General features: G+C 41.5%; 1 protein-coding gene across 12 annotated transcripts in view; it reads right to left on the reverse strand.

Moving 5' to 3' along the window:
* MACROD2 (mono-ADP ribosylhydrolase 2) overlaps positions 1-14,383 on the reverse strand; it is a 1,364,729-nt gene that overhangs the window by 505,690 nt on the left and 844,656 nt on the right. For all 12 annotated transcript variants that reach the window (XM_084824196.1, XM_084824178.1, XM_084824167.1 and 9 more), the window contains one exon: positions 10,782-10,855. In XM_084824196.1, coding sequence (XP_084680322.1) covers positions 10,782-10,855 — 74 coding nt within the window. The remainder of the gene's footprint in view (positions 1-10,781; positions 10,856-14,383) is intronic.

Here is a 14,383-nt window from a genome sequence, read left to right on the forward strand (position 1 = left end):
GAGGCAACATGCCAGAGGAATAAATGAAATAGAAAAGTGACCCACTTTTGCTAATTCTTGCACTTGTCCAACATTGTCCTATCACATAAAGTAGCCTCCACTTTATGTAAGCATATCAAATCTGACCCATATTAATGATTTAAAAAAATAATAATTAGGGGCTGCCAAGCAGTAAAACTCTGTACTTGATACACATTGATACACAGCTCACATTTCATAAATTGTACATCATGTGTCACTTCACTCATTAACCACAGCACATTTCACACACACACGCAAATCTCCTAAACTTAGGGTATTCCCACGTATGGACCAGAATGAAAATGCCTCCAAGTTTCTGTGGTCTTTTCTAGACTACCACAGTCTCATATTTACAGTATCTATCTTAATCTGTAACCTGCACCTCCAATATCCTTCTTACTCCATTATCCTATTTTCCATTTATATTTTACTCATCAGTCTCACTCAGTAGACTCTAGACTGTAAACTTCCTGAGTAAACAGAAACAGTGTTGCTTCTGTTTACTCAGAAGAATTAACTGTCACTGTCACCATCTCTTAAAAATAGACTTTTAAAAAACACATTTTCCTTATATATATACTCCTTCCCCCTTATTCCTTGTGTGTCATGTCTTCCATTTAGATTGAAGGCTTGAGGGCAGGGACGGTTCTAAGGTGTTCTGGAAGCCTTTTTGGCTAAAGGGCAGGGCATAAAGGTAAATACATAAATAGGCCTCTGCTATACCAGATGTCATCCCTTCCCTCTCCTTCAGCATCTTTCCCCTTCTTCTCACAAGCTCTCTACTGCCATCTAGGGCAGTACAGCCCCAGTCTAGGCCTATCTTTTTGTAGCAATGACAGCTGCTGACTGCTACTCATTTTCCTCCCACAACAGGTTGTGACTTGGAAGCCCTTTCCGAAACTCCTGGGGAGCCATCACACTGCCACCTGTTGAGCAGCACCACTCACACACGTACTTCCAAATGGCTCCTGCAACACAGATAAGTGATAGCATGTGGGCAGTTTTCATTAGGGCCCACATCACCTAAAACTGTTGTGGTGACTGCAAAACTGAGTGCATGAGCAACATATGAGAAATTATGACGTCACGGTGGAGTTCACTTACAACAACACACAGGCGTACCATCTGCACTATCTCTGCACAAAAGAGATGCCTGCAGTATTCTGGTCTGAGTTCCAGGGCTAACACTGGAACTAAAAAAATGTTCTGGGACTGACCTTGACAAGCCCTCACTATATTCTACTATTCTGGATTATTTATGCCATTTAAACAATTGTTGGACAGTTCCTTCTTCTGTGCCTCTCCCCTTCCCTGAATCTAGTTATGGTGGAGATATTGTTGTCTTCTCTGCTATAGTGCAATTTAAACCTTTCTCTGGAATGATGGCAACACAAAAAAGTCAATGAAATGAATCATTCCTGCCCACCCCCACCCCAACTCTGGGCTTTACAGGGAGACATGTCAGCTTCACAGAGCAGCCCCACAATTGGCACAACTAGGGAACTTTGAGGGAAGCCTTCACAACGCTGCTGAAGACTGAATGGGCTTGTAGAGTGACAGTATTGTCTTACTTGCCAATGTTGTCCTTTATGATCACCCTGCCGGATACTGGGTAATTTTCACTTGTTTTGAAGAGCTCCTGTTTTTCACTACTTCTGTGTAGTTAACAGACAATTTCACTGCCAAGGCTTTCACCCCCAAACATTACACACTTAAACAAACAAGCGTGCACGCACACACACATACACACATTTTCTAAGCACAACTTGAGCTCTGGAGTGTTGATGCAGGGTTAATTATTTACTGCTACGTAGTAAACATGCTCTGAGTTTATATGAAGTCCGCTAATTCCTTAAGAGATATTTTGTTTCAGAATAGGATTGTTTAGACTTACACTACAGCAGGAGGGAAAAATCAAGCCTGGCTTCTGAAGTAATCAAGTCTGTATACACAGAAACAAGCAAACATTTGGTGGGGGCACCCAGAGAAGAAGCCCTTCTCTGGGTATCCCCGCTGAATGAGATGAGGCAAGTGGCTACTAAGGAGAGGACTTTTTCAGTGTTGGTACCCTGCTTGTGAAATGACCTCCTCACTGAGAGGCTCACCTGGCACCTACATTTCAGTCTTTCTGGAACCAGGTGAAGAAGACCTTTTTATTTTCCCAGGCTTTTTAGCCCTTCAAGTTTTAAAAATGGCATTAGTGTGTTTTTGGGTCTTTGCACTGCTGCTGGCTTTTATCTTGGTTACTGTGTTGGTTTTATTCTGTTTTAAACATGTGGTTTTTATGCGATGTTTACCATGTTACTGTATTTTATGGTTTCAAGCTTTGTCTGGAAATCACCCAGATAGCTTTGGCTAATGGGTGGTATAGAAATGTAATAAATAAATTATAAACAAACAACGTCGCAGTCTTCCACGGGATACAATGTATTTCAACGTCTCACTGTTGACTTTTCTCCGAACTGGCTTTTGAGTAAAGTTTAAGCTCCATCTACTGTGATGTCGTCAGATGAATCTCCATTTCCGCCATTACTGCAGGCTTTTCCCATGGCTCTTGGTTCCCAGCTTCTGGCTCACCTCAGACTGTTGCCCACAGCCCAGGCTCAGCACCTTCAGACAGATGCACATGGCAATCAGTCCAAAAGCTATTCTGACTTCCTTAAAAATATCAACAAAGTTTGTCTGTCATTCAAATTTCATCCAAGTACTTGCAGGGCTGGATCCATGAAACCTCCCATCACTACTTTCCAATTTGACAGAATCGGCTAAATGACAGAAGTAAGTAGTTTGTCATAATAAATATCCAATTGTACATTTTAAAATTCTGTTATCCTTATTATTCTATGTTTAGTTTTATCTCTAAGACAACCATCCCTCATACTACCAATTCTCATTTACAGCATTCATAACAGCAGCGCTGTCACTTCATATCAAGTGGGCAGACATCTTTAACCTTCTCCAGAACATTGTCTAATATCAAATCTATGAAATATTTGACCGCTATCACCTTAGTTATTAAATGTCAGAATCATACATTTCAAACTGTATCTTGAGATGCTGGGATTTGGCAGGAATGAGACCATGTTCTTCTGATGAAGGACGGAATAAAAGAATATAAAAGAATCTGTAATGATTTCACTCAGGATAAGTGTGACATGTAGTTATGTGTATCTTGGCCCTAACATTTTTTCGTAAAAAAAAAAAAACAACCTCAGGAGTCTGTGAGTTCAAGCAGATGAATGGTGGGTGGAGAAGGGGCTGTTTGGCCATTCCCTACTCGCATTCCCCTCCAAAGTGCTTTTCCACCCATGGGTACAATCCTGTAAGGAGAAAAGCAATTTTGGGCTGGGGGGGGGAAGGGTTAAACTGCCCCTCCTTCCTACTGTCTGTTTAAACCAGGGGCGAGGAACTCCCTGGTTCCACATACAACCTGCCTAGCCTCTCCAGCTGGCCTGTGGCCTCCCCTCCATGCCCCCTCACCCCCACCAGCAAGTAGGGTTGTTTTTAAAGAGCTTGCCTTGGTGCCAGCAGAAGGGTTATTCAGGCTTCATTGGCATGTGGGAGGGTGACTGGGGTGGGACCCCAGACGGAGATTATTAGGAAGGGCTGTGGCTATTATTGGGAAGGGCTGCAGCGCAGTCGTAGAGCACACATGCTTTCCATGCAGAAGGTTCCAGGTTTGATCCCCAGCATCTCCAGGTAGAGCTGGAAAAACTCCTGCCAGAAACCCTGGAGCGCCACTGCCAGTCAGTGCCGACAATATCAGGCTAGACAGACCAATGGTCTGACCCAGTATAAGGCAGCTTCCTATGTTCCTATGAGAGGGAAGGACTTAAACTTTAAGGCTGCAATCTTATACACACTTATCTGGGAGTCCCACTGAACTCAGTAGGGCTCACTTCTCAGTGGACCTCCCTAGGGTTGAGGTTTAAACCTTTCGAAGTGTGGATGTCATGAATATTTGACCAGGGGTGCTTGCAGAAGACAGTACCCCTGTTCAAATGTTCATGAGCGTTTGATCCTGCTCGCCTTAGTCCTATGAATGCCAATGCTGCTGCTGCACGCCCACTTCCCCTACCTTAAGGCTCATTAATTACCAGGCAGATGGGAAGGAGGCAGGGAGCAGCAAGCACTCCTCAGGACCCAGTGGAGCATCCTCCAGCGGGCATGAGACTGGGACTACCAGTTCCAAAATATCTGGTGGGAAATAGACAACATTCACCTAATTTCTACCAGGGATTCTGGGACTGGTAGTTCCAGTCTCATTCCCAGTAAGAAAAGATGCTTACCAATGGGAAGGGCGAAGGTCTACTGCCTCTGCTACCTTACCCTGTCTGCAGTAAGTTCTGGTCCCTTCATTGCCTGGGAAAGGGGGATGTGGCAGTGGAAGGTATTCTCCAAGAACCCCTGAATTTTTTTTGGAACCACGAATCAAGTGTGCAATGCTCATGCATCCCTATCCCAAAATTCACCGAAAACTAGACTAGCAAGACAATCTTTCTCTGCAACAGGAGCGTTGAACTTTTTTCAGCCTCAGGGCCGAATTCAATTTTGGAGAAGCTCTCAGGGGCAGCTTCTCAGTGGTGGGTGGGGCCAAAGGGAAGGGGTGACACCAAGGCAAAAAAGGCAGGGCTAAAATACCAAAAATGCCAGCATCTTTTAGCTTGAAGCTCTTATTACCAGAAACTAAGCTTCAGGAGAGGCATGTGAACCTTTTAGATTGGGGGAGGGGGGGCACAAGAGCCAGGAAACCACTTTGCATCCCTGGGGTTATGGTCAAGCATACAGTCATTAGTTCAAAATAAGCCCTGCCCTCATGCAGGGATATTAGAATGGCATTACAGAACCTCAGATGTTTAAGGACTGGCATAATTCAGTTTTGTAAATGTTACAGGATTAGTTTGTAAAGGAATAATGCAATTAATCTGACTCAAAATGAAATTTCCGCCAGAGGAAAATTATCTGGCAAAATTCTGGCCAACTAGAATGGTTTGAAACAGAATGATATCTAAGACACAAATTGGGTTGCACGAATTACAGAAATACAATTCGCTTGTGCGACAGCTTATCCATTTATTTCCTCATTTAGGCCAAATTAAAATATAGAACTATTGGGATAAAAGTGGCATGGTAGGATGTAAGCAGGCTAGTGCAAATAGTCAAACACCCTGATCTTCAGTACTGCTTACAGCTTTAATATGTTCTTCATTCTGAAATGCCTTGAACCTGCATTGCTGCAAAAGCTGGGCCACTGGCACTATGGAAAAGGCACAACAATGTAATTGTACTCTATGACTTCAATTAGATGCTTTATTGTTTCTGGCATTCAAGGAACAGTTTCCTACTCACTCCTGCAAAATAAAACATAACATGGGAGATGCCAATTGTCAGATAACAAATGTAAATATCCAGGAACCCATACAGTGAAGAGCTTTGTTTCAGTGGCACTAATTAACAATTAAAGAGAATTAGAACATTATTCACAACAATACACTAATCATACACAAAGCTTTACAAAGAAGTATTGGCTGTACAAGCCCTGGGGTGGGGGTGGGGGTGGGGAATAGGATGCTATGCAATGGCATCCACAAGTATCTCTTCCAAACAGTATTATAGAGGAGAGTTTATTATTCCTTATGAGATATTTTGAATTTTAAGTGAATGAGTGACCTCAATTTTGCCTTACAAATTATCCTGCTTTAGGACTGCAGGCATTAGGTGAGACTCACTAAGAAAGTGTCATCTGGGTATCTGAGTATAGCAAGAGGGGTGCAGTTCCAGAACTAGGATTCTGGAATCTCCCCTCCCCCTCCCCTCCCAGCAGCAATGGTAACTCCCTGTAGAAAGATGGTTGGCTAGGTCCAAAGAACAATACACATGAACCAAGGACACATCTCACAGGTTATGGGGCTGAACTGACCAGGTGGCAGGTGACCAAAATTCTGGGGTAGTAGCGGGGGTTTCAAAGAGCTGGGACAATCATTGCACCAGAAACTGTGTAAGTTCTGGGTACAGAGGTAGACCATCTGCCCTTATGCTCTGATGCATTTATTAGACTTGGTCTTGCCATTGCACAAAACTGTGTCGGCCAAATACAACCCTATAAAGTTGTAGCACCCAGACAGCTATGCATCTGTCCAAGCAAGTCAGTGCTGTTGCCTTCTAGAATCAGGGGGTAAATTGTAGCGAGGGGAGTGGGGGGCTCAGATAATCCCAGGTTTCTTAGGGAGCACTGAGCACTAATTCCAGGATATTTACCACTGATCTGGAGACAGCAGCCTGGTGCTGTGGGCCCTTCCTCTCAACTTCTGACACAGCTGAGTGGAGAGGAATCCTTTGAGTGGAGAGGAATCCTTTGGGCTACAAGGTGCCTTTGCTATGTATATAGTTCAGCAGTGAGGTGTGTAGTTATCCTCCAAGCATAGCTCATTGAGTCCTGACAGACATGAGCCAATGGTAATACTTACGCATCCTCCTGAGGGAGTATCTTGCATCCTCCTCCTTTAAATAGGTATGTCATAATTTAAGAAGTGGGAAAAGATTAGTGAATGAAGGTAGGCTCAACATGAAGACCTCATATGGGAAATCAATTCCCTTGATGGCTTCTTTATCATTTGTGAATATGATTTGTCTGGTGAGATGATGTTTAGGTTTAGCCGTTGGGGAGAACATGAATTCTCTTTGAAGGCGGCCCAAGAGAAGAGGCATAATATGCACAAATCATTTTATTTTTGTGTAAAGTTGAAAAGCATCTTTTCCCCATTATTGACTTAAGCTAGATGACAGTAGGATGCTGGCTGATTTTCACTTCAATCAGAAGCCTGTGATTACTACCTTAATTGGAATATAGAAATGGAAAGCTCTGAATTTTGAGCTTCCCAAGAGAATGTTGTTTAAAAAAAGTGAATATAGTGCTGCTAATCGAGTGATTCTTACATGATTTTTTATTGTCACTATTGCCATTATGAAGGATCTGCACAAGTCCTCCCCGCAAAAGAGAGAGAGATCGTATTTAAAGGTTTATTTCTTAACTATACAAACATACAGCCCAACCAAAGGGCTTGCTAAGCAAAAGAGTAATCTCTCACGCTTTCTGAACAGTTCAGCTAGAATTTTTACCTTGGGACTGTTTAATTAATTTTCTAAAGTAAGAGAATACAGGCAGTGAAGATGAAAGTCCCTGCTGATAGATGAGACATGAACAAAATTTCAAGTTCAACCAAAGGGATATCTCTGTTCATAAGCATTTCCTAAATGCCCAAACCAGAAGACCTGTGATAAATGCACAAAAAGGCCAAGTTCATTTTGTAAAGTTCCTAGCTCTCATTGTTGTAAATCACAGAATCATAGAGTTGGAAGAGGTCTTGGGGATCATCTAGCCCAACCCCCTGCTCAATGCAGGCTCTGCACTGCAGGCTGCAGCTACAGCATCCCTGACAGATGGCCATCCAACCTCTGCTTAAATACCTCCAGTGAAGGAGAACCCACCACCTCCCAAGGCAATCTGATCCACTGCTGAGCAACTCTTAATAACTTTCTCCTAACGTTTAGCCAAAATCTGCATCTCTGCAATTTCTACCCATTGGTAGGGAAGTGAACAGCTGTTGCAAATGAAAGCCAAACTCATAATGTAAGACATGAGGCTGGGATATGCCAGTACAATGTCCTGTACACTTCCTAGTATACCACGGGCGCTAAATAAGCATTAAACAGAAATAGCCTAGAAAATAAGAGCAGCAAAGGATAATAATACCAGCCAAGAAATAAGGTAAACTAAATACAATCTCACTTGGGTGGCTGCACAATACAAGCTACAACATTTCTTGCAAAGGGTGGAGGAAGCTGTATTTTGAGCCAAATCGGCTAATTTCATTAAGTCCTTTTCATTACTGTCAAAAATATGCCATTGGCAGAAGGTCTTTTTCACAGAACGTGATTTTCAAATGGAAGTAGCAAAAAACTTTAAAGCACAGGGAATTTCAAAGATCTCTACCAAGAAAATGGACACTGGAGCCAGCAGCTAGAAGTGCTCCTTCCTTTGTAATATTGTAATGAGCAAACATGTAGCAGTATCTCTGACCTTATCACTGAAAACAGCATTCTATCTGCTCAAGGGGCTTAATATGCCTTTCTTAAATGAATTCCTACAGGATAATTTCCTGTAGGTTGGGACCCAATTGTATTCTGTGATCTGAAGGATTCTATTAAATTTCACAATGTGAAAATGTAGTTTACCAAAGAGATAACCAAGGAGGCTGCAGTGAATTAGTCTAGTTTTGCTGATGATTGCCATTCTTGTGAACTCAATGCAAAGGATTTTTGTACTTACAATATGCTGCCGATTACGAACTTCCAAACTTGATTTACCCGCTAGCTGCAAGTCAGCAGACTTCAGTGTAAAACATGGGCCAAAAATTAGTTCCGCTAAGGGCTTTATTTCAAGACCAGACCAGACCAATTCGTAAAGAACAACTAAACACAAATCATTATTTACTCTGTGGCTTTCCCTTGGGAGCCTGGTGTAGCTGGGGTTTAGCCTGTAATGCTGTGATGGTCTACCTCCTGCATGAATTGTTTCCGCCATGCAGAGTTCTGCATTTAGCATGCTGTAACTTCTATGATTTATCTCTATAAGCAATGTTTTGTAACAACCTTCCAAAGATGTTTGCTCATTTATATTGACTATTCAGTACCAAATGCTAAATATATTTACTTGAAGACCAGGCACTGAGATCAATAGGGTGTATTTCCAAGTAAATGTGCTTAGGATTTCAGCCTTATGTCTAGTTTTGAAATCTTGATGCACTTTGAGGAGCAAAATAAGCCGGAGCAGTTATTTTGGTGACTAAACAAGCAACTCAGCCTCTGTTTATATTTGGGGTAGTCCCGCTGAATTGCTATGGGGTATCCAACGAAGGGATTAGCCCCCCAAGTTTAATTTGAGGAGTCTGAATGCTTGTTTTTAAAATCCCGCCTTACTGTTTTCATTAAGTGGCTGAGAATTGGTTGGATCCAAAGAATGATGAGCAAAGGACAACAGCCCCAAGTGCTGTTCTGCAGACACTGATGCATGTGTTCGTGCATTGCTATAGAGTCTAAAGCAGTTCCCATCCTGCCAGTTATGCAAGGGCTTCCACAAGTTCTTGCCCAAGCAGAACAACAATCCTGGCTTTTGTTTCATTTTTCTCATGCAACACCCCAGTGCAAGGGTTGGCAACATAGTGCTCCTGTTTTTCTTTTTCTTTTTTAAATAATGAAATGTATTACTGGCAGCTGGGATTACTTCAAAGCAATGTGAGGGCTTCTAGCTACTCCCATCTTCTTCTCCTATAAATGCCTCTGGGCCACATGTGGGGCTCAGAGATGTTATTAGGAGGTGCGTACGGCAGGTGGGTGCAAGCCAATGCTTTCATCTGCAGTGCATCCATTTTGTGATGGTGCCCAGGACAGTTTCTCAAATTGCCAAATGTGCCCATGAGCCCCAAAAGATTGCTTACTCCTGCTCTAGTGCAAGGTGGAAGACCCCTTCCATATGCAGATGTACCTCTTTGGATTCAACCCACTAATCTGTTCCGTTCTATCCATGACAAGTCAAATCTTTCTCAAGTGCTACAAACAAACATGTGAAATGCTGTCTGCAGTCATGATAATGATCCCCATCCCCATCGTCATCCCTTGCTTTGTATGCCACTTTCCCGTAAGACTTTGCCCAAAGTGGCTTACAACCACTTATAAATATAACAGCTCAAGCAACATAACAGGAAGAACTACAAATATCCATTGTGTCCATAGGGAAATGCATAATAACAAATATCAATCATTCCATACAACATTGAATGAAACAATACAAATAAACTGACCTAATCCCACATTTTAGGACTAAACTGGAGTAAAATGATTACAAAGCAGTATAATCTTTAATTGTACTGGGCAACAACTGCTAATTCAAACATGCAGAATTAAAAACTCTAAATAACTTCAACTGTGACAAAACCTGCTCTTGATCTTATATTTACATTTTCATGATTATTTTAGTTATTCTCTCATCTTTCTTCCATACATTCCTCCAGTTTAATAGCAGACGCTTGTCAGAGCGATTAGGGAAGACAGACAAAAGGACACCATCAAGGTTATACAGGAGTGTTTTATGAAAGTTTAGTTCCTTTTTTTCCTCCCAAGGAAAACAGTGATAACTGGAAGCTACAATTGCTGAGACGCTGGAGTAGATCAGGAATAGATTTAACAAAGATCCTTACAGATAAAATACTAATATAACAGTTTTGAGAAGCCTACCTATCAATATGGACCGTCTGTTGTACCTTGCTTTTGGTTCCATTTGTGGCAGAACATCATGGTATATAAACATTTTAAAAAATCAGTAATCTATCTGGAAATGAACTAATAGACACCTACTATCGTTGGTGGCTTATCTTTAGACCTAATGCTCAACATGCATCACCAAAATAGTGTGTGGGGAGACCAGTTCAGGGTAACCGCCTTTTCCACCTCCCAGTCGTAGCTGGCCTCAAGTTCAGAACTACCAAGTCCCACACTGCATATATGATAAAACAGTTTACAAACTACAGAACACTTTTCAAAATATGGACATTCAGCTATAATCTGCTTGTACCACACATATTCCAGCAACATCAGGATATATTTTATACTATCTCCATATTTCATAAGTATTCCTTTTCCTTCACCCAGTTCAACCCCTCCAAAAGCAAACCTCAGCATTAAGATTTTTTGTATAGCCATACCTCATGATAATTCTTGCTTAACCATTCCTTGATTGTAGTAAGTGCAATGATTGCAGCTGGCTCATTTGGAAAACCTAAGCAAATAAAGAAATAAAAAGAAGAAACAGTTTTGTGTATATATGCATTTAAGTATCTTTAAACATAACAGTGTGACAAGTTGTGAGTATTTTATGCATATATGTTGAAATCAGAATGGGCAATCTTTCCTACTTTAGGCATAAACCATAATTAAACTGGTGAGTCGACCATTTGTGTACTGTTTAGACACCAGGTTGATTAGAATTGCAGTAACTCTATCTTTGTTGAAAAGTCAGTTAAAGCTGCAATCCTACATACCAGGGGTTGGCAACATGGTGCTCACGAGCACCGGTGTGTCCCCAGACACCTTTCTTGATCCCCACCAAGGTGCCCAACCCTTCCCACTTTAAAAAAACCCAAACAAATAAGTTTCTGTCGACACTGAAAAGTATGGGTTTAAATTAGTTGTTCAGTGTGTTGGGGCTCAGATCCCCACCTCTACCTTGTACTTAGTCTTTGGGGCAGGCTGCTTGTCCTTTGTGACTGGCCATACGTCCTATGGCAGCCATTTTGTGGTAGTGCCCAATAACAGTTTCTCACATGGCCAAATGTGCCCATGGGCCCCAAAAGGGTTACCTGCCCCTGCTATACATACTTACCTGGAAGTAAGCCCCATTGAGCTCAGTGGGGTTTACTTCTGGGAAGACATGCATTGGACTGTGCTGTAAGTGAATTAAATCCATGTTTGCTGGTCAAAGGGGATTGGATCTCAGGGAACAGGAAGCCACATAATGAGATAACAGGTGATGAATTCAGAGAGGCAATATTGAGATAGAAATTGGCCATGCCAAGGAATAAAATATCCTCTTTCATTTTCTTTATCATTTGCTTCAAGAAGCAAGGACAAGGAGCACAGGCTATGAAGCCAAGAAGACAAGCTCATGTTTTCCTCTTACTGATTTTCAAATGTTGGTAGGTTCAGTTAAGACTGATTGATCAAATTCTATTCTAGGTATATGCAAGACTCATTATTTACATGGAAACTGAATGGCTGTATCCATTATTTTAAAAAAAAAAACCCTAACTGCATATTCAATACATACTCACCATTTATATACAATATTTTTACTATTTTAAATTTATTTTAAATTTATTTTTATTATGAAATTTCAACAAAAGAAACTGAAAAGCAAAGAAATGAAAAAATGACTACAATATAAATTTAAATTAATACCATAACCCCTTTAGCAAAGAGCTCTGCAGTGCATTGTTCTCCTGCATTACTGTTCTATGGCTGCTTGATGATAAATTAGAATGAACAGTATGTATGCCAACTGTGCCCAAACAGTATTTCAGTCAACTAAAATATATGATTCTTCATGCATAGACTATTTTCAAAAGAAACATTTTTCTTCTGGCAAGAATGATTCACCTTTAAAATTCAAATACTTACACCTTAGTGCCCTTGCTGGAAGCTGTGAAAAACAATAGATACACACATATCCCTGTACACACACATGCACAAAATAATCATATTGTTTGTTTATTCAAATACATGGAAGCTGTTTACAAAAGGCTAAAAAAAGCCAACAGTCCTATATACGTTTCAATAAGAGGAAAAACAAAGACAGGTGGTTCTGGATTTTTTGTAATCCTGTCGCACTCAACAAGGTGTTTCAATAAAAGTCAATAGTGAAATACTTTAGGTGATAGAAATATAGGGTTTGGGGGAAACATTGATATGGGGCTGGCCTTAGAAAATCTGGTGATCTAGAAGCCAATTAAATGCTGCCTTGCAATACCCCACCCGCACTGTGTCCTACACATTTTCAAATGTGAGAAGGATAACAGCCTTATCCTGCTACACATGGGCACTACATCCCATTTGTTTAATGGCAGATGTGATGTTTGGGAGCATGGCTCAAGTGCCTCTCAAAGGCACTTTCAATAGGCTTGCCTTTCAAATATTGCAGCTGCCACGGTACATCTTATGAGCATGGCACAATAAGTAGATAAGCGTTTCAATTCCAAATGTATGCGTGTGATTGAGAGACAAAGCAGTAGCAGATGTGGGAAGGGAAGCACCACAGGAAGGGAAGCACCACCTAGTGAATGGTGGTTGGTTAGATAGCTGTTTAGAACACAGGAAGCTGCCTTATATCCAATCAGACCATTGGTCCATCTAGCTCAGTACCGTCCACACTACAGACTAGCAGCGGCTCTCCAGGTTTTCAGACAAGGGTCTTTCCGAGCCCTAACTAGGGATGGCAGGGTTTGAACCTGGGACCTTTCACATGCAAAGCTTGTGCTCTACAGTTATGGCCCTTCCCCAAATAGTAGAGCTGGTTCTGACCTACCAGAGTTTCTCTGTCTCTCCCTCAATCTCTGTCTCTCTCTGTCTCTCTCTCTCTCACACACACACAAACTCACTCACTTCCAGCAGGAGGGTATGAAGCTGTGCCATTTTCAAATAGTTAGTGGCCCTTTTGAACCACATTCACATATTAAAAGGAGGGGAGATGGTAAAACATGCAAGGGCTACATTAACATGATCAGTAACGCACAGGGAAATGGGGAAGGTTATTCGCAGACAGGGTATGAGTGATGTGAGTTAAAGCATAGTGCAAGTTTTTCAACCATTTTCATGGTTTTGTTTTTATCTTGGAGTCGTGTTATCACGGCATGAGTCCATTCCCTTCCACTATGGCCTTCAGCAGAAAAGCAATCTTCATAAGCACGTGGGAATCAAATTACTTGAGTGAAATGAGCTCAAGGAGTCTCACAGGTAACCAATTGCTGGAGAAGCAGCTCAGACAATTCTGGCTAAAGGCTCAATTTCACAAAAGATAAAACAGGTAAAGGTAATAAGAGTGACACTGGCCTATGTTGCTGCAGTGAGCATGCCTTCAGAATACTGAAAAGGACAAGGGCACAAAAAGGCAAGGGTGCATTAGCCAGTAGAGAGAGGCAAGAGACACAACAACTTAAGAGAAATCCATCCGACAGGTTTGGTGTTAAAGGGGGAAACAGATTATATACACCCACTTTGAGGAATCAGGCCTTCCAATCTTAATTGAGAGCACATCCTCTCCAATTCTCGCAAAACAATCAATAAAATTGATGAAGGAAGTCTTCATGCTCACACACTATCAATGCTTCTAGGACCAGGTCACACAGTAGATATGGAGCTTTTCTACAGGAGGCATTTATCGTGCGCTCGTCAGTCCCTACTCACAGTGGTTTACAGGTTCTATAGACAACATTGTGACCCTCCAGTTTCACTATTGTTTTTAAAGAGCACTTCCAGCGAGTTTTTTTTTTTTAGAGCAGGGAAAATATGGTACTATTTCTGAAAACAAAATAAAACATTTTTTTCTACTTGTGTATCTGCATTATTCCACTATATCAAAATGCCACTTAGAGGTTATGTGGCAGAAAAGTAGGAAAGGAAATGCTCTTTATGTAGTACTCAGATCTCAATTATGCAACAAAAATGAAAGTATACACAGCAGATTAACAGCCTTGTATAGAAAAGCCCATAGTAGAAGTCCCATGCCACAATGGCATTTCCCTCCCACCTGCTG

The sequence above is a fragment of the Heloderma suspectum genome, chromosome 1 (assembly GCF_057233095.1).
Source record: "Heloderma suspectum isolate Gila_16-S chromosome 1, 16-S_ref, whole genome shotgun sequence".
NCBI lineage: Eukaryota > Metazoa > Chordata > Lepidosauria > Squamata > Helodermatidae > Heloderma > Heloderma suspectum.